Source organism: Madurella fahalii, assembly GCF_045866475.1.
Source record: "Madurella fahalii IFM 68171 DNA, scaffold_6, whole genome shotgun sequence".
Taxonomy (NCBI): domain Eukaryota; kingdom Fungi; phylum Ascomycota; class Sordariomycetes; order Sordariales; genus Madurella; species Madurella fahalii.
Window position 1 is genome coordinate 2,519,895 of NW_027263976.1, and position 23,584 is coordinate 2,543,478.

General features: G+C 57.7%; 9 protein-coding genes across 9 annotated transcripts; 7 read left to right on the forward strand and 2 right to left on the reverse strand.

The window, feature by feature from the left end:
• Positions 1-659: 659 nt before the first annotated feature.
• ARP8 (Actin-like protein arp8) lies at positions 660-3,024 on the forward strand (the record flags this gene model as incomplete). Its single annotated transcript, XM_071066198.1, has 3 exons — positions 660-699; positions 759-837; positions 894-3,024. 3 exons carry the CDS (start codon positions 660-662, stop codon positions 3,022-3,024), a joined length of 2,250 nt encoding a protein of 749 aa, XP_070922299.1.
• Positions 3,025-4,112: 1,088 nt separating this feature from the next.
• On the forward strand, positions 4,113-6,153 carry MFIFM68171_10780 (Phosphoinositide phospholipase C; the record flags this gene model as incomplete). Its single annotated transcript, XM_071066199.1, has 2 exons — positions 4,113-5,568; positions 5,630-6,153. The coding sequence occupies 2 exons, from the start codon at positions 4,113-4,115 to the stop codon at positions 6,151-6,153; spliced, it is 1,980 nt and encodes a 659-aa protein (XP_070922300.1).
• A 448-nt stretch (positions 6,154-6,601) lies between these two features.
• On the forward strand, positions 6,602-7,897 carry MFIFM68171_10781 (Nuclear speckle splicing regulatory protein 1 N-terminal domain-containing protein; the record flags this gene model as incomplete). The annotated part of the gene is made up of 1 exon (XM_071066200.1): positions 6,602-7,897. The coding sequence occupies one exon, from the start codon at positions 6,602-6,604 to the stop codon at positions 7,895-7,897; it is 1,296 nt and encodes a 431-aa protein (XP_070922301.1).
• Positions 7,898-8,240: 343 nt separating this feature from the next.
• TIM13 (protein translocase subunit) lies at positions 8,241-8,575 on the reverse strand (the record flags this gene model as incomplete). The annotated part of the gene is made up of 2 exons (XM_071066201.1): positions 8,241-8,423; positions 8,492-8,575. The coding sequence occupies 2 exons, from the start codon at positions 8,573-8,575 to the stop codon at positions 8,241-8,243; spliced, it is 267 nt and encodes an 88-aa protein (XP_070922302.1).
• A 519-nt stretch (positions 8,576-9,094) lies between these two features.
• Positions 9,095-10,223, forward strand: MFIFM68171_10783 (Vesicular integral-membrane protein VIP36; the record flags this gene model as incomplete). Its single annotated transcript, XM_071066202.1, has 4 exons — positions 9,095-9,187; positions 9,246-9,269; positions 9,328-9,398; positions 9,467-10,223. 4 exons carry the CDS (start codon positions 9,095-9,097, stop codon positions 10,221-10,223), a joined length of 945 nt encoding a protein of 314 aa, XP_070922303.1.
• Positions 10,224-12,072: 1,849 nt separating this feature from the next.
• On the forward strand, positions 12,073-13,791 carry TPK2_1 (cAMP-dependent protein kinase catalytic subunit; the record flags this gene model as incomplete). The annotated part of the gene is made up of 4 exons (XM_071066203.1): positions 12,073-12,966; positions 13,025-13,278; positions 13,336-13,710; positions 13,764-13,791. 4 exons carry the CDS (start codon positions 12,073-12,075, stop codon positions 13,789-13,791), a joined length of 1,551 nt encoding a protein of 516 aa, XP_070922304.1.
• A 1,603-nt stretch (positions 13,792-15,394) lies between these two features.
• On the forward strand, positions 15,395-17,419 carry MFIFM68171_10785 (Magnesium transport protein CorA, transmembrane region; the record flags this gene model as incomplete). The annotated part of the gene is made up of 6 exons (XM_071066204.1): positions 15,395-15,481; positions 15,674-15,757; positions 15,823-15,884; positions 15,951-16,132; positions 16,207-16,823; positions 16,931-17,419. The coding sequence occupies 6 exons, from the start codon at positions 15,395-15,397 to the stop codon at positions 17,417-17,419; spliced, it is 1,521 nt and encodes a 506-aa protein (XP_070922305.1).
• A 411-nt stretch (positions 17,420-17,830) lies between these two features.
• On the reverse strand, positions 17,831-19,690 carry MRH4 (RNA helicase; the record flags this gene model as incomplete). The annotated part of the gene is made up of 1 exon (XM_071066205.1): positions 17,831-19,690. One exon carries the CDS (start codon positions 19,688-19,690, stop codon positions 17,831-17,833), a length of 1,860 nt encoding a protein of 619 aa, XP_070922306.1.
• Positions 19,691-20,712: 1,022 nt separating this feature from the next.
• On the forward strand, positions 20,713-23,215 carry MFIFM68171_10787 (Amino acid transporter transmembrane domain-containing protein; the record flags this gene model as incomplete). The annotated part of the gene is made up of 8 exons (XM_071066206.1): positions 20,713-20,882; positions 20,950-21,639; positions 21,704-22,116; positions 22,182-22,317; positions 22,374-22,398; positions 22,449-22,514; positions 22,570-22,964; positions 23,047-23,215. The coding sequence occupies 8 exons, from the start codon at positions 20,713-20,715 to the stop codon at positions 23,213-23,215; spliced, it is 2,064 nt and encodes a 687-aa protein (XP_070922307.1).
• Positions 23,216-23,584: the final 369 nt, after the last annotated feature.

Here is a 23,584-nt window from a genome sequence, read left to right on the forward strand (position 1 = left end):
TTGCTGAAGGCATACTGTGTAGCTTTTGTCTGGCACAGACGGACTTGACAACAACTTACAGCTGGGTGGCTGCTCGAATGGAGTTAGGGGCCGAGATGTTCTCCGGTCTGTCCTGTGAAGTAAGATGCTAAATTATTAAATTATACAGGAGTGATGGAAGTCGAGAGGTTGAAGGCTGGCGTATGCTTTGTTCGACACGACTACTATGTCCTTGGCAAGGCTGTCAGCCCCGCAACAACGCTAGTCCATAACCGATCTAATGTCTTTGTTGCCCTGCAGAGAGGCAGGGGTTTCTCGTTGTCGCGGGAGGATCCTGAACGGTGAAGAGCCGTCGAACACCAAGTCTCGGTGCAAGGCCACCGATAGGCGGCGCACACGAACGGACGAGACGCGCCATTCCTTCTACAAGCACAATGAACACATGCGATACCTAAGAGAATCCTGTATATCCACGCCGACGCAGCGAATCGGTTCTTGCCAACCGCCCCACAGGCGCGTCGCGGCACCTCAACACGACAAAATCACCAAGCTACCTAACGCTGAATTTTACGGGCTTTTTCCCGGGCGCCTATCTCGCTCATCGCCACATCCTCTCTGACCGAGAATAACACCAGAAGGCCCAAAACCCCACCTGGCGCGACCGTGAGAACGCAGACAAGATGGTGGGCAAAGTTAGCGAGCGCGTCCTCCTGAGGGAAGGTAGGCGTTCCCGGAATCTACGTGAATGCGGCTTCCAATTACTGACTCGAGTATTCCAGGGCTGGAGCGCACCGACAATGGCATGAAGCAGACTAGTTGGCCCGATGTGCCACCCATCAACCAGAAGAACTACTATACGTAAGAGACTGCTTCTTGGCTGTCGGAAGCGTCCAGGGACTGACATGGGTGGCTAGGGACTACATGAAGCGCGATGACCAGATCTTATCGCTCCGGCTTCAAAACGAGGCAAACAGAGACCGGCTAGTGCAGACCGCGAAAGACAACGATCGTAATCGCGCCTTCGGCACCACCAATGGCGAGGTCCCTCTCCCTCTCGATGACCTCCAGGGCGAGGACGGCGCGGCGCCCTCGACAGCCTTCATGGACCCGTCCAAGATAGTCGTAATACACCCCGGGAGCCAGAATTTACGGATTGGATTTGCCAGTGACGCCCTACCCAAGACCATATCCATGACTCTAGCGACCAAGTATTCGCAGACCGAGTCCGAGATGCACGAGGCGCTGCCGCGGCGCCAGTTCGAAGGTCGGACGATGGACCAGCAACACGGCGAAGAATGGGCAAAGAAGTACCAGAAGATGTGTAACGACCTCAAGATCGATATGCGGGCCAACAAGCGCAAGGTGCTCCCCAACTCAAAAGACCTCGTCGTCAACTTCAACCGGCGAATCGAGCCAGAGATTATCCATCAGCACAATGATCCTCTGCAGATCGAGTGGACCGATGTCAATGCTCCCGAGGATTCCAAGTCTGACCGAACCATCTTCATTGGGCAACAGGCGCAGCGAATCCCAGATAACTCGAATCCGAAGTTCAAGCTATGGTGGCCGATCCAGCACGGCTGGCTCAACGAGGACGACTACTCGACTAAGACGCAGCTGTTCAACGACCTTGAAACCCTACTCGAGCAGGCTTTCCGCTTGGAGCTTGGCTTGAAGCACGACGCGGATCGGAAGCAGTATAGCTGCGTCGTCATCATCCCCGATCTCTACGACAAGCGGTACGTCGAGCTACTCCTGCACCTGTGCATTGAGTGGTTTGAGTTCAGCCGCGTCTCCTTCATTCAGGAGAGTATGGCGGCTACCTTCGGCGCAGGATACACACAAGCCTGCGTGGTCGACGTTGGCGCGCAAAAGACGTCCATCTCCTGTGTGGAAGATGGCCTCTGCATTGAGGACTCGAGAATCAATCTCAAATACGGCGGCTACGATGTCACTGAGACCTTCATCAAGATGATGCTCTATGATAATTTTCCTTATCAAGAGATCAACCTTCGCCGGCGGTATGACTTTCTGCTGGCGGAAGAGCTCAAGATCAAGTACTGCACCCTCTCACAAGCCAACATCTCGGTGCAGAACTTTGACTTCCACCTGCGCGCTCCGAACGAGTCGACGCGCAAGTATCAGTTCAAGTTCTATGACGAGGTCATATTGGCGCCCATGGGCTTCTACGACCCCTCGATATTCGACAACTCCGCAAAGCTCCGCGGCAGACGGAAGCTGATCGACCGCTCTTACAATGCTTACGATGTCGAGGTCCCTGACGACCCAGCCTCAGCTGCTCAGTTAGGCATTCTAGCACTTATCCAACCCTCCGTCACAGCAACAGCGGCTAGCTTCAGCGGCGCGCCCGGCGACATGGCAACTCCGAGCAAAGAGCGAACCCAGCCCTTCAACTTCCTTGGCCGCGGCGACGCGACCGCCACACCCGGCACCTCCAAAGCGCCGTCCCCGGCTCCAGAAGGCGCCAGCACACCCATTCCTGCTCCTTACATCTTTGGCTCACGCGACGTAAACGGAAGCCCCGCGCCCAGCGGTCGCAACGGCGGCACCCCAGGCCCCGTCAACGGCACCTCCGTCCTCCCAGCCACATCCTTTGACGGCCTCGCTCAGTCCCAATCGCAACAACCCCAGCAGCGCAGCGCTAAGTCGCTAGCCGCGGAACGCGACGCCGTACTGCCGCTGGCGCCGCTTGACATCGCCATCATGACAAGCATCCAGAACGCGGCCAAGGGTGACGAGAAGAAAGTGCGGGAACTGTTGGGCAGCATCATGGTGGTGGGCGGGGGGGCCAAGATCCCCCACTTTGCGCCCTTCCTTGAGGAGAGACTCAAAGCGCTCCGCCTGGATCTGGCGGACCGGATCCTGGTGAGCAGGAGTGCGAGGGAGATGGACGAGCAGGTCGTCGTGTGGAAGGGTGCGAGTGTTTTTGCGAAACTACCGACAAATGACTCGTGGATCACGAGCTATGAGTACAAGATGCTGGGGAGCAGGACGATCTATCACAAGGTGCTTTGGCAGTATTGAAAAGCGCAAGTGGCGGGTGGATCATGAACTGGTTATGAGATCTGTGGTTGGACTTTGCTAGCACTGACCGGGCCGGAGGAGTTGGAGGCGCACTTCGCGATGCACCTGGAGGCCCTGCGTCGGCCAGGATTTGCGCTTTTTAGGTGGGAAAGGAGTGCGGTCTGTTATGATCTGACTAGTTGCCAGATAGGTAGAACAGCGGTAGGTTCCTAGGAAAACACTAAGCACACATACTACATGATCATACATCAAAGGCCATTGAGGCATTGAGCGAGTACTGCTCAGTAAAACCGGGAGTACAGAGCCAACGCCCTCAACGCCAAAAGCCACAATTTTGAAGCTTGTGCAATAGCAGCCAGCTTCTGACAAGGCTCGATTCAACGTCGTGCTAGACGGCCCGGCGATGTGATGAGCACACCTCTAATTTCACGATACTGATCGTTAGACCGGAAAGGTACGTGAGAAGGCCAACAATTCCGACTCTCGGCCCGAACTCCACCTGACCCCCAAAACAAACCGCATCATCGAGACCAATTACATGGCATCTGTTGGACGCCAACAAGCGACGCAAAGGACGGTTGACTTCCATCCCCCACGCTGGGAGATGGCCGTCGTGTCGTCTCATTGATACAGTAAGGTCATGTCGTGCTCATGTCACCTGGGGTTGTTTCGAGCTCAGCTGAGCAAAGTGGGGTGGCACTCCCAAAAGATTCGCTTTAGGGGCCTGACAACCCCGGTTTGGCGGGGTACCTTTTATCATGTTTCACTTATCATTGGTGGGGTCTTGGAGGTCTCCTGCTCGCCCAATGCGGGGTGACAACAACTGGGCAGCGGAAGGGGCACAAAGGGGCTGAGAATAACACTGGTGTTTTGGAGGCCGTCGTTGGGACCTGGTGCGACCTGACGTGACCTGAATTGGTCTGACTGATAAGCAGCAGCTTCTCAAACGCCCACCTGACCAGAGAGAGCTGAGGATCTGGGTAGATACCTCGTGCGGCTTGCTGATACACCTGCACTTCTCCGCGTTTCTGTTCAGAAAGCTGCTCTGGGTTCTGCTAACGTCCGCGAGCCGCGAGCTGCGACCAGCCATGTCAGCCACAGCAGCGGCCAGCTCTCACCCTCTGCCTGATGGTAGCCATCAGGCGGGCGGCGGGCTATCTGGAAAGGCGCACATTGTCAGGACGCTCGAGGGGCCAATTCTATCCCACCTGCAAAAGATATACACGGCCCATGCCGGCAGCGGCAAGACCTGGGACCCCGCGAAGATTACAGCTTTTGTCAAGGGAGTACAACAGGATAGCGATGCTGAAATCGCCGCCGAGCTAGCCGGCCGGAAGGACTGGGACTTCGACACGTTCCTTCAGTATATGAAGTCGTCCGTCACCAGCGTCGTTGCGCCGCCCCAGGAACAGGATCTCACCTGGCCGCTGCCCAGCTACTTCATCAGCTCGAGTCATAATACGTACCTGACGGGAAACCAACTGTCGAGCGACTCGAGTGCCGACGCCTACAAGAACGTCCTCCTGCGCGGCTGCCGATGTGTCGAAATTGACGTCTGGGACGGGGATGAGCCTTCGGACTCAGAGGATGGTCGCACGAGCAGCAGCAGCAGCAGCGACGAGGAGAAAAAGGCCAAAAGGAAAAAGCGGGTTAGCAGGGTGCTGCCCAGCGCTCTCGCCAGCCGCCTAGAGAGGACATCCCTGGGTAAGAAGCTCGCCAAATATGCTACGCAGAAGAAGTTGGCCCGCTCATCGTCAAGAAAAATAGGCAATAGTGGAATAGAGGCCGGGGAAAAGCCTCTCGAGAAACAGGCGAGCGGAGGCTCGACATCTCTGACGAGAACCGCCAGCGTCAAGGAGCCCAGGGTCCTGCATGGATACACACTGACCAAGGAGGTGTCGTTTCGGGAAGTATGCGTCGCCATTAGAGCCCACGCTTTTGTCGTCACCGACGCCCCCCTGATTGTCAGCCTGGAAACCCACTGTGGCCCCGAGCAGCAGATGACGATGGTTGCGATCATGCAGGAGACGTGGGGAGACCTCTTACTGCCCGAACCAAAGGAGGAGGCCCAACATTTGCCGTCCCCGGCCGAGTTACGTGGCAAGATCCTCGTCAAGGTGAAGTACGCTCCTCCCGAGGGCGGGAGCCCGGGGCCGGAGGGTGACGAACCGGGCGGGAAGAAGAGCAAGCCGTCCAAGATCATCCAGGCGCTGAGCAAGCTGGGTATCTACATGCGCGGCGTCTCATTCAAGAGCTTGACTCAGCCCGAGGCGACGATGCCAGCGCACATCTTCTCGCTGTCCGAGAACGGCGTCATGGAGGTGCACGAGAAGAGCGCGCGCGAGCTGTTCGCCCACAACCGCCGCTACCTGATGCGCGCGTATCCGTCGGGCTTGCGCATCCGATCTTCCAACCTCGACCCGGCCGTATTCTGGCGCAAGGGCATCCAAATCGTCGCGCTGAACTGGCAGAATTGGGATGAGGGAATGATGCTGAACGAAGGCATGTTTGCCGGGACTGAAGGATACGTTCTGAAGCCCGAAGGTGTGTCCCCCTTGCTGACCCCCCTTCTCCCCCCTTTGAACACACTGATAACCCTCGCCAGGTTACCGCTGCGACAAACCCCTCCCACCCACCACCGCCGCCAACCCCGAGCCGCAGGCAACCGCCGTCAAGCACTACACGATGGACCTGACAATCCAGGTCATCGCCGCCCAATCCCTACCGCTCCCGCTAGGCGACGAGAACCCGTCCTCCTTCCGCCCCTATCTCAAGGTGGAAATCCACGTCGAAGAGCCCGGCGAGCGGCACGGCACCGACGCCGTCCCAGCCGAGGGTAAGGAGAAGGAAGGCGAGTACAAAGCCAAGACCAAGTCACACAAGGGGTGCGACCCGGATTTCAAGGGCCAGGAGCTGCGGTTCGAGAAGATCCCCGGGGTGGTGCCCGAGCTATCGTTTGTGCGGTTCTCGGTGAGGGACGACGAAATTGGGAAGGACTCGCTGGCGGGCTGGGCATGCGTCAGGATCGATCGGCTCAGGGAGGGCTACAGGTTTGTGCATTTGGTGGATGCTGAGGGGGTTGAGACGGAAGGAGTGGTGCTGGTGAAAGTGGGCATGAAATTGAGCTGATGGCAACTGCTTTGGCGAGCTTTGCACATGGTTTATAAGGCTTGGTTGGCGAGTAGACGAGCTGGTTGTATGGATACTGCGGTAGGAAGAGTCTAGATATGCGTTGCGCGCCGGAAGAAGGATGGAGCCCATCTCGCGCATTCGGGCCGCTTATGAGTTCGATTGAGCTTTTACGCCCAGTATTTCTTGTCGACTAGATAATTGAGAGCGTCTCCATCAGTGTTTGATGCCCCATGTGATCAAGGACTGGGTTCGCCAGAATTCGGGTTGCCTGCCGGGACACGCTTATCGGAAGCGATAAGGAGGTGTGGCTGGTGTTGCTCCCCACTTTATTTCATGGACCCCAGCGTCTTGCGACAACTGCTTCACTTCGGTGTTTGCGACTTGCAATAACGGCTCCTAATATATCAGACATTCTCTACCGTCATCCAATTCTAAGGTTACTCCAATGAGCAAGCCTGCCTTCTCCTTCGGACTTAAAAAGTCCGGGCCGTCAAAACCCGCTCCGGCGCGAGGGAAGCCAACCCCTTTCAGCAGCGGAGGCGACGATGACGGGTCAGGCGACGAGGCCGCCTCGAACATTAACAACAACAACAACAACAACAACAACACCGTCCAAATAATCTCCGAGCTCGACGGGTTCGCCAGCGCGACATCGGCACCCTCTCCAGACGACTCCCGCGACCGGAAGAAAAAGAAGCCGAGCACGCAGCCTCTCCCCCCCCAACAACCTCCCCAGTCCAAAAAAGCCACCCAATTCGCCGACCTCTCTAGCGCCCTCACCTCGCGCAAGTATGCCGCCTCGGCCGAGCAGTCGGACCCGTCCATCTACGACTACGACGCCGCCTACGACTCGTTCAAGGCGGCCAAGGCCAACAGCAGCAGCAAGTCGGCCGACGCAGCCGACAAGCAGCGGCCGCGGTACTTTGACGCGCTGCAGAAGGCGGCCGACGTGCGGGAGCGGGACCGGCAGATCGCCGAGGAGCGGCGGCTGCAGCGGGAGCGGGCGGCCGAGGGGGACGCGTTCGCCGACAAGGAGAAGTTCGTGACGGAGGCGTACCGCCGGCAGCAGGAGGCGAACCGGAGGCTGGAGGAGGAGGAGAAGCGGCGCGAGGAGGCGGAGCGCAAGAAGAACAAGGGCCGGGGCCTGGCCGACTTCTACCGGGGGATGCTGGAGCGCGGGGAGGAGGAGCACGCGGCGCTCGTGAAGGCTGCCGAGGAGAGGAAGGTGGTGGCGGCAGCGCAGTCCCAGGATGGGGAGGTGGATGGGGAAGAGGGGGGCAGGGAAAAGAGCGCTGCTGAACGGGCGAGGGAGATCAACGCCATGGGTGGGAACGTCTTGGTGAATGAGGACGGGGAGGTGGTGGATAAGAGGCAGTTGTTGAAGGGGGGGCTGAACGTGGCGGCCAAGAAGAAGGCCGAGGTGCAGATGGAAAGGGAACGGCAAGCTGCTGCGGCGGCGGCGGCGGCATCGAAGGCCGGAAGCGGTCACCAGAGCAAGGGCGTCTATGCCGCGGGCGGGAAGCAGGCCATGCGGGAGCGCCAGACGCGCATGCTCGAGGCGCAGCTGGAGGAGACGCTCAAGAGGTCGAGGCAGGAGGAGGAGGAGGAGATGGCAAAGGTTCAGCTCGCGTCTAAGAGCAGGAAGACGGAGGCCGAGATTTCCAGCGCCAAGGAGAGGTACCTGGCGAGAAAGAGGGCGGCCGAGGAGGCGAAGAAGAAGGGCTTGGACGAAGGACCGTAGGCATTCGGGAATTTTGATACATACGAGTAGACTAATGCTGTTTCTATAGATACCCTAGGTCTTTTCTCTTGCGGCACGGATTGGATATGATTCCGTTGCACGAGGCAACGTGCCGGCCCGTGGGTAGTATTGTTATGCTTCCACACTCCCTAGGCCAAGTTGCAGATACCCAAGCTTTGTATCTCCTGTATCATCCCATTCCGCCCCCGTCTATCCCGCACCCCAGATGCATCTTCGGTACATATCGTACAATCACTCCTCTGGAAAGTTCTTCAACAACCGCCCCCCCTCGATCATACATGATACAGCTTCATATACCCGATATCCATATGGCGAGAAAAGCTCATTGGCTCGAAATGGTGCCGTTGTTGATCTCCTCCTGTATCCTCCGGATGTACGTCGAGTTGACCTGGTTCCACGCAGCCATGTACTTCTCCATGCACTGTTTGATGCACGTCTGCTCGCCGCTCGAGAGGGAGGCGCCGGGCTTGGGGATGCATTTCTCGAAACATTTTTCGTTGATATTCTGGATTTGCCGTGTGTTAGTCGGTAACATTTAGCCAAGCTCAAGGTAGAACGGAAGAGCATGCTTGCCTCGATCAGCGTCCGCGCATTGGCCGTGTTGGTCGCCTGGAGCGCCTGCCTGATGATAGCCTTCTTTACCGAGTCCGAGTCCATGGTTGCGTTGTGCGGCTGTAATGGGGTGGGATTGGGTGGTGCCGGGCTATGTACTTGCTTGTGTTGATTGACGATGACAGAGAAAAAAGTTCCGAGTTGTGGCGCATGTGCAGCAGCAGGTGAGGCTGGTGGGTGCCGTATCAGCGGAGGGATGTGTGGAAGCGGGTCCCAATAGCGCTGCAGGCAGGGGTAGCTCAGCACGGCCGGGAACCAACCCCGTGGTGGCGAGCGGCAGCCCCAGTCCGAAAAGGCCAGCTAAGGGATCCGTTAAGGTCTTGTCGCGCACAAGAGCCGTTGCGACCTTCCGACCACACGAGCTCTTGTCGGCTCAAGTGTTACCAAACGGCCACACCTTGCGCACTCGTTCAGATCTTTTATTCTCTTTTCCTTTTATTCTGTGCCCTTGAACTTGGGGGCTCGGCTTCCGCAGAACCCTCACCATCGCTCCTTTCCTTCCGATTCTTCTTCTCTTCCCCTCCCGGCCGGACTCGATACCGCACTCGCCGGCGCCGGGGCACAATGCTGGTGACGTCGACTTTGTCGGCCTTGTGGCTGGCCACGCTTGCATGGGGTGCAGCTCAGGCGGACGAGGATAATGTCAAGAGCATAGGGGTGTGTAGCTCCGCAGAGTGGTTTCGTGGACGACTCTGGCGCTGACCGTATTATCCAGCTGAGAACACATACACTTGTCCAGGTGTGCATCCTTATACTTGCTCTCTGAGACAACAAGTCGGTCTGACGTTTGGTTTTAGCCGTACCTGGACTCGGACATGCAGAGTCGGTGGTATGACTTTGGAGGCGATACGATTGTCCGCACCGACCAGTAAATACGCCACTCCCCTGCGAAAGCACTTCATTCGGAGAAGATATTCTGACGCGATCTCCTCGCAGATACATACGCCTGACCTCGGACCATCCGTCACAACACGGATGGCTCTTCTCCAGGGTGCCGTTGACGGCGACAAACTGGGAGATTGAGGTGGAATTCAAGATCCACGGAAAGAACCAGCTGTATGGCGACGGCTTCGCCATGTGGCTCACAAAAGAGCGCGGGAAGGTTGGTCCCGTATTTGGCAGCGCCGACCGGTTCGAGGGCTTGGGCATCTTCTTCGACACGTACAAGAACAACCGGCCCGGTGTCGTCTTCCCCTACGTGATGGCTATGGTCGGCGACGGCAAGACATCATACGATAAAGACACGGATGGCAAAAGCACCGAGTTTGCCGGCTGCTCGGCCAGGGGCATTCGACACGCCAGCGTCCCGACCAAGTTCCGCCTGACCTACTTCCAGGACAAGTACCTCAAGCTGGAGCTGCAGTACAAGTCCGAGGGCGAGTGGACGCTGTGCTTCGAGACGAACGAGCCGCCGGCGATTCCCCAGGTTGCCTACCTCGGCTTTAGCGCCGAGACGGGCGAGCTGAGCGACAACCACGACATCATCTCGATCAATGCCAAGAACTTGTACACGGCGCAGCCGACTGGCCGGCCGACCCCTGGTAGTGGCAGAGGAAAGAAGTCGGCCACCAAGGAGGGTGGCAGCAGCTGGACCTGGTTCTTTATGAAAATTATCTTCTTTCTCATGGTCGTCGGCGGTGCGTATGTGGGGTTTACGGCCTGGAGGACGAACAGCAAGCGGCACCGGTTCTGAGGAGACGACGTTTGGACGGATGTTTGAAACCGTGGGGAATTTGACCATCATAAACGGCCAGAAAACCAAAAGATAACCGTACACACACGCGCGTGTTGCATGGCAAGAGGAATTCCTGGCTTTGACCTTTAGCGGTTTTACAAGAGCCAGGGAGCGTCTTCTCGCAATCGCGTTGTGAATCCACTTACTCATGTATCAGTAACGCGTTTCAGGAGGTCTTGGGCGGAGTTGAGCGTCTCTAACGGCTTCATTTTTATGACAGAGATTCAGTTGATCCAGAGACACATTGCCATGAAAATGGTCCACGCCTTTTGTGCAGCCATTGCGGCCCACTCCGTCGGAATTAGACGGTTTGCAGGTCTACCTACGGTTTAGGACGGGACCGGTCTTGGAAAGGGGTCGGCGGCACGCACAAACAACCCCGACCCATCTGTGGGGCTCGGGGGCAGACTCCGTCATTCCCGCCGCAGCACGAATTGTCTGAGGGGGCGGCGCGACGGGCGCTGGCACGTCGTTGCCGGGTGTCTTGACGCAAGTAGGAGGTATCCGCAGCCCGGACGCGGCCACCGCAGGTTGCAAGTCATGCGATGACGCCTTTGATATCCAGCTCTGAAGGGTCACCCTGGACGCCGGCCACCGAGGGGCTCTCTGGCCCCACCGGACCGTAGCCAGCCTGCCTGGGCTGATTGGATCTTCCGGCGATGACGCTCGGAGCAGGGCAGCACCAATCGTCGACAGGCCAATCCCTGTTCGTGAGCGGCACCCCACCACAGGCCCCTCCTTGGGTCCATCAGAGGGCACCAGCCACCGATCCAAGAAGCTTGAACACAACACTGGAAACAATGGGACGCCCAACGCTTTAAGCCCCTTCTGAGGTGGGCATCGTCCACCGGGGGCCTGAGCCGCTGCTGCCGGTAGCCTAGACGAGCCAAAGGTGGAATGACACGACAATCTCCCTTGCCTGCTTCGGCGCGGAGGCTGCAGAGACAAAGATTGCCTTGGGTCGGGTTCGCAACGATCTCAGGCGCGGTCGCTTGGAGCAAGTTGCATTGCGGGACAATGAGCCGGGCCCTCCACTGCCCCCACACCGATCCCCCTCCTCTTCCACGCCTCGCTCACTCGCCATCCTGGCACTTTCTCTGCAGGAACCCAATCCGTCGCCCTGACCTCATTTCCGTTCTTCTCTCACCACGCCGAGCCTCCAATATACATACATACCTTATCCCAGCCCTAGGCTCAGCTGCTCTTAAGTCGGCCCTCCTAGATTCACAGGCCTTCAAGTTAGCCGGACCGGCCGGTTTCCAGGGGAGCAGTATTGGATCGAGCTGCAAGGGAGGAGTGGCGCAAACACGCAGTTTGCCGTCTTCTGGAATCTCAATCGCCGCAGGGCGTCACCTGTCTCTCTGCTACCTTCTTGTCGGTACCTGTTAACGGGCACAAAGTCCGGTGCCAACCTCTTTGTGCCGCTGCTGTAAGCCCACCCCCGTGGCAGCCGTTCGCAGAGCGCGGCTGCTGCAGCAATTTCCGTACCCGCCCCCTCCAGCATCACGGCTTTGCTGGTGCTGGTGCTGGTGCTGCTAGGCCCCGGTTTCTCTGACCTGGTGATTATCCCGTGGTTCCCGCATCTTCTGACAGTTCGGTGATCTTACAGCCCCCCGTGCGGTCGGCCGTCCGAGTGTTGGCGACTTCACCCCGCCAGATCTTCGGTGTCACCTCCCGCCGAGCCCCTCCGACGGACGGCATCGGTTAATTGGCCCACCACTTGATTGTCGTGCAGCTCAGTCGCAACTGTCTACCCAATTAGACAGCCCAGGGCGCTCCTCTCGGCTGTCTCCTCCCAGCGCGCTTCATGCACGCTCTCGGAAGCTTCCTCAAGAAAAAACGGACGAGGGAAGGCAACCGCAGCAATCCCAGCAATCCGGGCCCTTCGTCATCAAGCCAGCCAACTAGCCCCGTAACACCCACCACAGCCGAGAACGGTTTTGAGCAAATCACCTCTCCCCGCCTGTCTTCGCATTCCAGTGCCGCATCGCAAACTGCCACTCCCCACTCCTCCGCCTCTATCTCTGCCGCTGCTACGCAACAGAACAAGCCGGCCGAGGCGGCGGCCGAGAAGCAACACCCAATGAATACTCTACCGGTGCAGCAACCACCCTACCAGGTGCCACAACATAGTCCATCGCCGGGCACAGAGCCTCAGAATATCCCGCGTATCTCGAACCTGATCAATCCACCACAAAACGACGGCGCGGTCGGGTACCAGCCGCGTCTGGGAAACCATTATTCTCATCACTCCTCGAACAATGGCGGAACTGCGCCCCCCCAGCCGTCTTCAACGGCGCCGCAACAGCAACAGCAACAGCAACAGCAGCATCACCATCAGCAGCCGCAACCCCAGCCACAGCCACAGCCGCAACCGGACCAGGTCAGGGTGACCAAGGGGAAGTACTCGCTGGCGGACTTTGAGCTGCTGAGGACATTAGGAACGGGTAGTTTTGGCAGGGTCCATCTGGTGCAATCGAGGCACAACAGCCGGTTTTACGCCATCAAGGTGCTGAAGAAGGCACAAGTCGTCAAGATGAAGCAGATCGAGCACACCAACGACGAGAGGAGGATGCTGGGCGAGGTGAAGCACCCATTCCTGATCACGCTCTGGGGCACGTTTCAAGACGCGAGGAATCTCTACATGGTAATGGATTTCGTAGAGGGAGGCGAGCTCTTCTCGCTATTACGAAAATCCGGGGTAAGTTGAAAGGACATGGACGCGGGGCAGACACGAATTACTGACTCGCATGCCCCAGCGTTTCCCGAATCCGGTGGCCAAGTTCTACGCAGCCGAAGTCACGCTGGCTCTCGAGTACCTACACTCCCGTAATATCATCTATCGGGATTTAAAGCCCGAGAACTTGCTCCTCGATCGCCACGGGCATCTCAAAATCACAGATTTTGGTTTTGCCAAGCGGGTGCCCGATAAGACGTGGACGCTCTGCGGCACACCCGACTACCTGGCGCCCGAGGTTGTTTCCAACAAGGGTTACAACAAATCGGTAGACTGGTGAGGCGCGAGGGTCACCAACCGTGTCTCGATATCCAGGGCTAACGCGTATCTCAGGTGGTCATTAGGCATTTTGATTTACGAGATGCTCTGCGGTTATACTCCTTTCTGGGATAGCGGGTCGCCCATGAAGATCTACGAAAACATCCTCCGGGGCAAAGTCAAGTATCCGGCATACATCAACGCGGATGCGCAGGACCTTCTGGAAAGATTGATCACGGCGGATCTTACCAAGAGGCTAGGGAACCTCTACGGAGGCTCTCAGGACGTAAAGAACCACCCATGGTTTGCCGAGGTGACGTGGGACCGGCTGGCGAGGAAAGACATCGACGCCCCGTACTCGCCGCCGGTCAAGGCGGGCGCCGGAGACGCGAGTCAGTTTGATAGGTACCCCGAGGAGACGGAGCGATACGGGCAGCCGGGAAATGACGAGTAAGTCTCTAGTGCCTGCACGGTCTTGGGGGGTGGGAACTGATGTCGTATAGATTCGGCCACCTCTTCCAGGACTTTTGAGTCTGGCAACCCATCAAGTTCCCGCACGGGCTGGGGTCTGCTGTTTGCATAAGGATGGGCGGTTGTGAGTCGGACCAGGGGCGCCTGGCTACGGTATGACAGTGACGATTTTGGATGGACAATATCTCCTTTGAGAATTTACGGAGCTTGGAAAGTTAAAACAAGGACTTGGGCGGCTCCTCCCTTGGCATGGATGGAAACTTGTGGCATCTACCTTACTCTACCTACCTATACGACGCGGAACCTCGAAGGGTATTTGTTCACAGGCAGCTGTACTGTACATAGTACGGATTTCAAAGTGATGGAAATGGAAAGCGTGCACTGTGGGAGGGTGAACGGGGCCCCCGCTTTCTTCCCAACCACCCACCAAATGTTGGCTTCTAAAATTTGTGGAATTCGTGCCTGTCCGGTAATTGTTGACCGGCAGATCCTTGCCAACGGGACGGTAGCTAACCTTATTTCAGCCTGGGCGGCCGAACTTCAAGGGGGGAAGAGGTCGGGTTCCATGCCGGTTAGTGACGCGTCGTGAGAGAAACCGAGGCACAAGCGAGGCAGTTTTAAGAGGGTATATACACCATGGTCTTTTGGGAAGCAGGTTTCCCTCTAGTGTATAGTAGCATTGATTTCCTGAGCAGAGATTGTGTCATGTGAACATATGAAAGGGGGCAGTGTAAGCCGTCCCCCACATGCCCCGGTTCCGTATCCGTCAATTTCGTTTCGTCTCGTTTCGTCTCGTTTCGTTTCACTTCTTTACCTGACAGTGTAGAGCAATGATATATTCGTCCTCTTTTTTTTTCTCCGAGGGGACGGTACCATTGCCCGCCCCCAGCCACCATCAATTGGGGCATGCTCATTGGTTCTCTCGGATCCATGAGAGTAACCCTGGGTGTTGCCCCAAAGTAACTGGGCGTAAATGGAATTGCAGCGCTGGGATATAGAGGGGCAGGTATCTTTACGTGGGGTTTCTTGGTCAAGACAGTGTAGTTATGGTACTGTAGGGGACCGGCTGGGCACTGTTTACCGGATCGAATTACAAGGGTCGGGTTGGGAGTAGTAGAATGGGTTTTGGCTGCAGATTTCGGCCTTACAACCAGATTACCTTCTGTAAGAGCCCGGGTCTCCATGTCCGACCCTGTACAGAATGTTCAAAGATGTGTCGATAGCCGGGTTTCCAAGTTCAACAAGCGCTGCCGATTGTGGTAGCCGGAGTGTTACTGTACGATACTTTATGTGACTATTCCCACACTGTGCGCACGGACCCTGTCGGCTTGTCCCGGGGAAGGTGAGATACGCAGGTGGTTGGTGAGCTGTTCGTTGGTTCGCTCGTTTGCGAGGGCCTAGTTCGGTCGGTGGTGAAGCTGACATGCCTTACCGTGAGCTAGGAAGGAGAGAGGAAAAAAAAGAATTGAGAGAGAGGAAGAGGAAGACAAAAAAGCTACCAGCTTCTTTTCGTTGCTCGCTTGATGATTCGTCTTACTCCAGCTTCCGGTTACTGGCGTTCGAAAGTGCTGTGCCTGTGTTTCCTGTACGCAGGATAATTTTGAGAGCAAGCTCTACCCAGGCTGGATCGTAAAATTGTTCCTCGCGGCGCCTCGCTCACGAAATGGACGATTATATGTTTCAGACGTACGTGGAAGATTGTAAGTGTGTCGAGGAGGCTACAAGCTATTTGGAGATTTTCAACTATTCGGTGAGTGATCCCTCCTTTCCACTCCGGGATCGTGATCGCCGATGGATACGGAGCGAGGAACAAACAATTGCGGGGCACATGTCGGGGGCAAAGGATAGGCTTCTAATGATGCGGCGGAGGCGGCGGAGGCGGCGGAAGGCGGCGAGATGGTGCTATTGCCGACGGCAACTAACAGGACTTCTCCTGGTCTAGGATCCCTCGCTCAACACCGTTGAGGAGCACCGGTTTCGCCTCGATGAGTTACCCGATGAGTTCGGCAACTTTTTGCATCGTAGGGTGAGCATCTTACTTACCCCACGTTACACAGATGGACGCGATTCGTACTGATATGATACTTGCAGGGTGCCTTTGCGCCGCCTAAGCTGCCAGCTGAAGTCAAGCTACTCAGCGGTATGCGGTTGATGTGCGTCACTGACGGGATAGAATATGCCGAGCTCAAGCTGTACTAACAGGAGCTTGCGCCCACAAGACTCCAGCTAAATGCAAAGCAACCAGAGACCTTCTCCCCTCGGCACATCTCCCTCACGCACAAGGGATACGAAGAGATGGTCCGGACCCTACACCTTCCTTTCCGTGCCATCGAAGGAACCAGCGTGGTCGCGCCCTTCTTTTGGTGCGCCTTTGACCAGGACGACGACGACCCGCACTTGCGTACGCTCTACCCCAACGCTCGTCTCAACGTCTTGTTTCGTCCCTTGCCCCCCCTTTCTAACTGTGGGAACCAGAAATCATCTTCCGCAAGTCAGATGTGCGCAAAAAGGGGTTCACGCGTGGCTACGAGTTGATGCTGTCGCACTCGTTTCGCACGGGCATCACGACCGGCTTCGCCAAGGGGACCCCGTCGTCGGACATGGTGGAGAGCATCCGGCATCTGAAGGCGTGTGCGACCCAGGTCATGCACCCACTGGTGCTCCCCGTCATCATACTCAGCCACGAGCTGTCGGCCAAGAACGACCAGAAGCAGCGTGAGGCCCGCGAATGGCTCCGCATGCTTGAGCATGCCGTGAGCATGCGCAACGAGGTCCTCGAGGAGGAGAGCCGCTACATCAAGGAGTCGATGGTCGATCTCGACCAAATCAACCGCGACCTCGTAGAGTGCCACTCGCAGGTGCTCTGGAAGCGGCCCCAGGCCTACATGGAGATCATCATGGGTATGCACACGGCCATGGAGAGATTCTGGTCCATGGCCCGTGACAAACCAATCTACGGCGGCAAAGGGGGCGACGTAGACAGGCTCCACCGCAGTATGCTCGGCCGCCTCGAGTTCTACCAGGCCAAGTTGAAGGGGATTGAGAGTTATTCCCACATCACGCTGGAACGGCTGCACATACAACGGGCGGCGGTGGGCCCCCCTTTTTATTTTCATTTATTTACTTATTTTTTTTTTCTTTCCACTTGTGTTCTTATTCACACATCCACACGCTTTTACCATACTAACACCGCAAATAGCTGTACAACATCATCGCCCAGAAGGAATCCAAGCTCGGCCTGCAGATGGCCGGCGAGCAGCGACGGCTCGCGCACGCGGCCAAGCGCGACAGCACCTCGATGAAGATTCTCTCGCTGCTCGGCGCCATCTTCCTGCCCGCCACCTACCTCGCCTCGGTGTTTGGGATGAGCTTCTTCGAATTCTTGCCCGACGGCGACCGCAGAGCGGGCGACGGCAGCAGCAGCAGCAGCAGCAGCGACGCGACCGACTCGTCGTCACTGAGGGGCCCCGTGGCGCCTGAGCTCTGGATCTACTTCGCCATCACGGTCCCAATGACCCTCATCATCGTGCTGCTCTGGCGGTGGTGGGACAAGCGCCGGGACGCGCGGTACGCCAAGGAGGACGCCGACATTGAGAAGGGCATCGAGAAGATGGAGGCGCAGATCATGGCGACGATGCGCAAGCGGACGTTGAGCAAGGTGCGGACGTGGGATGTTGGGAAGGAGTAGGAATAGTGCATTTTCAACACTCGGTGTCGTCTTTCCGATGACGGCGAGACCGTTGCCCTCCGGCGATGAGATGACGACGACCACGATGATGACGCTTTTCGACGAGCTACGATTGACGATCATAGACGGCGTTGTATATACACGGAGCAAGCGGCTGTAAATTAAAGTTCTTTGGCGTGTGAAATATATGGTTATTTATTAAACTTTTTTTGGGCGTTGTACTTTCATACAGCCAAGTGAAGACGGATCACAAAATAAGATCTCTGAATTCAAAACTAAGACAAGAGATTCCTAATCCGATCCGATCTAGCCACCTAGGTATCTATTCCTTGTTCTATGCGATCCTGTAACTGTACACTATACATACAATCGCTGACATGATATCATACAAAACAAACCAACCCCCCCCTCTCAAATCAGAGCTTGGCCCATAAACATGCTCTGCTTAACCTCAGCCACGACATCTCTCCTATCATCCTTGCCGACGAGTACCACACCCCGGCCTCGCCTCCCCATCCTTCCCGCCCTCCCCAGCCGATGGATAAAATCGATGGTCGTATGCGGCACGTCATACAGCACCACATGCCTGACGGCGAGGGTGTCGATGCCCCGGGAGGCCAGATCCGTCGCCACGATCACCTTTGTGTTGGCCAGGTGCCTCCTGCTGACGCCGGCCTTGGCGGCCTTCTCCCGCTCGGCCTCGTCCTTGCTGATGCGCATGGGCTCGTTGCTCGTGAAGCTCTCGAGCATCTCGGACTGGCGGTGCTCGGGCGTGTCGCGGTGCAGCGCGATGGCGTCGATGCCCTTGGAGACGAGGTACTCGGCGACCTGGGGCGCCGTCTCGCGCTCGTTGACAAAGACCATGATGCGCTTGACGTCCAGCTCGCCCTTGACGGGGCCCTCGTGGCTGGCGGCGTCCTTGCCGACGGACCAGATGGCGTCGGCGCAGGCGAGGAGCTTGTTGTTCCGGTAAGGGTCCTTGGAGACGTCGATGACGCCGAGCTGGACGCGGCGCGGGATGGCGTGCAGGTTCGGGGTCGTGATGCGGTGGATGCGCGGGAAGTGGGCGGCGAGGTAGTTGTCGAGGCGGCGCGGGATGGTGGCCGAGCAGAGGATGAGCTGCTTGAGCGAGGGCATGGCGCGGTCGACAATCTTGGAGGTCTCGGGCGAGAAGGAGCGGTCAAAGAGGGAGTCGGCTTCATCGATGATGAGGTGGTGCACGCGGGCGAGGATGTTGGGGTCCTTTTCAGCCATCCTTGCGAGAAGATGAGGGGTGGAGATGAGCATGTCGATGCCGCCGTGGCTGTACAGGTTGTTCAAGATCTTGGCGGGTGTGTAGTTGGCCGAGAGAGCGCGAACCTTGAGCTTGGCTGCGTGCGAGACGGACTTGGCGACACGGCGCACCTGGTCGACGAGCTCGGCTGTGGGGACCAGCACGACGGCACGCGGGCGCGCCTGGTTCGGGTGCGGCTCGAATTTGTCGATCCACTCGGACACGTGCTGGCTCCCGCGGCGTCCCTTCTCAGCCTCTAGCCGCTGGTTGTAGGCGGCCACCTCCTGGTCGCCGGCCTCTGCCGCCTTCAGGGCGTTGATAGTCGGGAGCAGATAGGCCAGCGTCTTGCCGGACCCGGTCTCAGCAGCCAAGAGGAACTCCTCCCTGTCCGTATCGGGCGTATTCTGGCGTGTCTTTGAGGACCCCCGCGACCAGAGCGGCTGACCTAGCAGGGCGGGGATGGCTAACCGCTGGATGGGTGTCGGCTTGATGTCCACCATGCCCTTCAGAACGTCCTTCTCGACGGCTTCCTTGACCGAGGGGAGCAGGTCGAATTGGTCAAACGACTCGATGTCCGACATGCGGGCCTTGACCCTCGCCCGCTCGCCGTACGGTATGGTGGCAAGGGCGCGCTGCATCTTGAGCGCCTTGAAGTCGCGCTTCTCGTCCCCACCCCTGCCCTTGGCGTCTCTGTCGCGGGCCTTCGAATCCGATTGAAGCGCCCCGCGTTGCCTGGCGGGGTCGATGTTGGCAACGGTGCGGTTCATTCCGGCGAAGGGGCCGTCAGGCCGGTTCCGGGGTCTCCTGGGGGCATCGGCTCCCCTCGCAGGCGGCCCGCGGGCGACTCGGTCGGAGAGAACCATGCGTGACGGACGCTCCCGGCGCGTCGCGAAGGTCCGCTGGTTGATCCATGGCTGCCCTGGCTCCAGGAGCGGTTGCCTGGGTGCCGCTGCCGAGCGGCATATGAGGCAAACCGAGTCCCGGGCTGTCCTCCACATGGTCGCGAATCCGTGGCCGCAGATGGGTTTGTTGAGCTAGGGGCCCGGGCGGGACGAAAAATAATAATCTGGACGGGACCCTGGGCCAAATCTGCATGGCCGAGTATTCTGCCAGTTTCTACCGCTCTTGATCCCCTGTCGGACGGCTGTCACCTTGGTGGGTCTCGCTACCCGCTGCTTGGCACAGACGCCACATGACCGGGATTTGCCAGGTCTCTCTCTGTCGGTGATTCATTGACTGCAACCCAGTTATGTTTATCTAATTCTACACGTAAGAATCTAAGAATCGAGCAAGGAAGAGAACTACATGATCGAAAAAGGTGGGTTTCCTCTGGAATGCCGACGGTGAGTGGGGTTTCAATTGCCCAATCACCACGGTTGATCAGACTGGGCTGCGATAAGAGCGTCCCCAGCTGCAACGCTCTCCGCAAATCTTGCATTGCTTGACGTTAGTTGACGGCAACAAGATCGGTAGGGGGAGGTTGCCGAGTTGTCCAAGGGCTACGGCCTCTTCGCTCTGGGGGCTGGTCGAAGATTCCAGACTCCACCGCTGGCACTACCCTGTGCTGTGCGTTAACTCAATCAAAGCACAAACTATGACTAGCCGCACCACAGCTGCCATGCACCTGATGATGATGTCGTTGCGGGCGCTATCAAGTCTGAATACCGACAAAAACGTTGCCTCCACCCCGTAACGCCCGATAACCGTACTTGTCCAACGCACGGCCAGCGATTCCCCCCGAAGACTCACTTTTGCAGGCTGCCTTGACTATTTTTCTCAGTCCACATATCGTGTCTATCAACCAAGGCGCTGCGGTGCTCTATCCGCCCGGAATCCTTGACCACCCCACTATCTCCACGCCTTCGCCAGGTCCGTCCCTGCATCGCAACCGGCGTTGGGCTGGCCCCGCGATGCCCCTCGCGAGAGACGCAGATCTAGAGCTGAATTTGCCTCGAGCCTCTGATCTTGTGCGCATCATCTGCAAAACATCTTCATCTTGTCCCCCAAGCCCTCTCCCCAAATGACGTCAAGGAACCCGACGACGTGGGACCAGTACGAGCGCGGCGGCTTGTCCCGGACTGGCAGCAACTCATCACTGGGCAATCGGAGCGTCCAATTCGAACATGAATCTCTACTGGGCCGCAGTGCCGACTCAAGTCAGGACAATAGGCCGCTGCTCAGGCGCCGAAGGTACCTCCAATCAATAACGACGCCATGGAATCCCAAGGAACAAATATGGCTAACCACCCACTTAAAGGTCCTCTATCACCCACCGCCTCACTGCCCTGACCGATATTGGCGGCGTCAACAGCATCCGCTCCTTCACCCGCAGCTGGCAGCGCGCCGCCGGCTTTACCGAGGTCATCCCGCAGCGGCCGTCGTTCGTCTTTGCACCGGACCAGGCTCCGATCGGGGGGCTCGACGGCGGCGATGTTGGCCCGTACGACCGGGGCGATCTTGAGGCGTCCTCGGAGCCGGGCTCCGTCCGGCAGTCGTTGTTGCGGCAGCACCTGGAGGCCGAGGCGGCCCCGGGCGAAGAGAGCCCCGAGCCGAGCGCCAGCCACGCGCCCTTCCAGCAACCGGGCCTCGACTTCCGCGAACGGGAGCAAAAGGCGCTAGAGAACGAGCTGACCCCGGCGTTTCGCGTCGGCAGCCACTCCAGCGCCTCGGGCGGCTCGATCTTCGCCATCCCCCCGCACCTGTCTACGCCGTCGCTTGTTGGGAGCTACGGCTCGGCCATCGATTATGGCACGATACCCTCCGACGCCAGCGGGGCGTCTATGGCGCAGGCGGCGGCCTTGTGGCGGCAGCAACAAGAGGCGGGTGGGAACGTGCCCGATGGGGAGATCGAGCCCATCCTGGTGAAGGAGGTGGAGCAGGACGGGAAGATTGTTTTGGCCGTCGAGGGACAGTCGACACTTCCTCAGACCGTGTTTAACTCGACTAAGTATGTGTTGCTCTGCCGATATGGAATCGCCTTGTCTGTGAGTTGGTTACTAAATCCCTGGCAGTGTCTTGATTGGCATCGGTCTCCTGAGTCTCCCCGTGGGCGTCAAATATGCCGGTTGGCTCTGCGGCATGATCTTCCTGTCCCTCTCTGCGGCTGTAACGGCGTGGACTGCGAAGCTCCTAGCCAAGTGCATGGATCTAGACCCGAGTCTCATCACCTTTTCTGATCTCGCCTTCATATCGTTTGGCCGGAACGCCCGCATAGCTACGAGCGTCCTGTTCACACTCGAGCTCCTAGCCGCCTGCGTTGCGCTCCTCGTGATCTTTGCCGACTCGCTCGACCTGCTGTTGCCAGGTCTTCTGTCCGTGACGGGTTGGAAAATTGTTTGCGCAATCATCTTGGTGCCCCTAAACTTTCTGCCGCTGAGGCTATTAAGCTTCACGAGCGTCATTGGTATCTTCTCTTGTTTTTCAAGTAGGTAACCGAGTGAAACCAACATCAGTTGGGGGAGGGGAGTTTGCTAATACTCGATCCTCCAGTTGTGCTCATTCTGCTCATTGACGGCTTCATTAAACCAACCTCTCCGGGATCCCTTCTCCAGCCGGCTAAGACCTACCTATTCCCTGCGAATTGGCTGACGCTCCCACTATCTTTCGGGCTGTTAATGTCCCCATGGTAAGGCGAGAGTCGCGATGCCCCAAGACGTGAAAGCAATTGCTGACTGACCATAGGGGCGGCCACGGCGTCTTTCCCAATGTAAGTGAGATGATAACGGGGGCTAGACCGAGATGCTCACCTGATTGTAGATCTACCGTGACATGAGACACCCTTACAAATACACACGGGCCCTGGCCATCACCTTCTCCCTTACCGTACGTCTCTCCGAATCATAGCCCGCATGGACACTCCGCTGATACAGTCGCTTAGTACCTCCTCGACGCAGTCACAGCAGTCGCCGGCCTGCTCATGTTCGGCGACGAGGTCCGCGATGAGATTACGTCCAACATCCTGATGGAGTCGAGCTACCCGCGCACGCTGACCCTGCTCATGTGCCTTTTCATCGGCATCATCCCGCTGACCAAGGTCCCGCTCAACGCCCGGCCCATCGTGGCCACGGCCGAGGTACTGTTGGGTCTGCACCAGCAGACGGTCGCTGAGAACCCGGGGCTTGTAGGGAGGACCATGTCCTTCCGCGGCGCCATGAAGATCGTCATCCGCGTGTCGGTCATCCTCTGCTTCTTGGTCATCTCGATCGTGTTCCCTGCTTTCGATAGCATCATGGCGTTTATGGGAAGTGCTCTGTGTTTTACCATTTGCGTCACGTAAGTCTTTTGTTTCGTCACCATGTCCTCCCTCCCTCCGTTATGAAACGGCAGCTGGATGGCCAAGCTAACGACGCCCAAGCCTACCGCTCGCCTTCTACCTGAAGCTTTTTGGCCACGAGATCCCAGTTAGGGAAAGGATCTTTGCAGGCTCCGTCATGGTCCTCTCGTTCGTCTTGTCCATCGTCGGCACCGTCTGGGCGTTCCTGCCCAAGAGCTTGATTGGTGCCGAGCCTCCAGAGCCATCATAACCATACTCCTAGTGTCGTCGGAAAGTCCTGGGGTACTATCCGACGACCTCCGCACATGGCGAGCAGTAGTTGGGGGGTTGGGCTGGTTGGGTTGGACGGCACTAGCCGTCGTTGAGCGAATCAGCCTTGTTGAGGGCGGATGGTTTGCTGTTAATTGTTGTATCACATCGCATCTGGCGTTTCTTATGGGGCCACATCTTCTTTGCCTTGGGGTCACGTTGATGTTCCTTCATGCATGATCGTATACACACATTACACGCCAATGCATTCCACCGGTTCGGTTGGGCCGGCAGCCGGTGGCCGGGGGTTGGGGGAACCGATTTGTGTCCTATCAGTCGTTTATCACCGTCCGTTGCCGTCGCGGGGTTA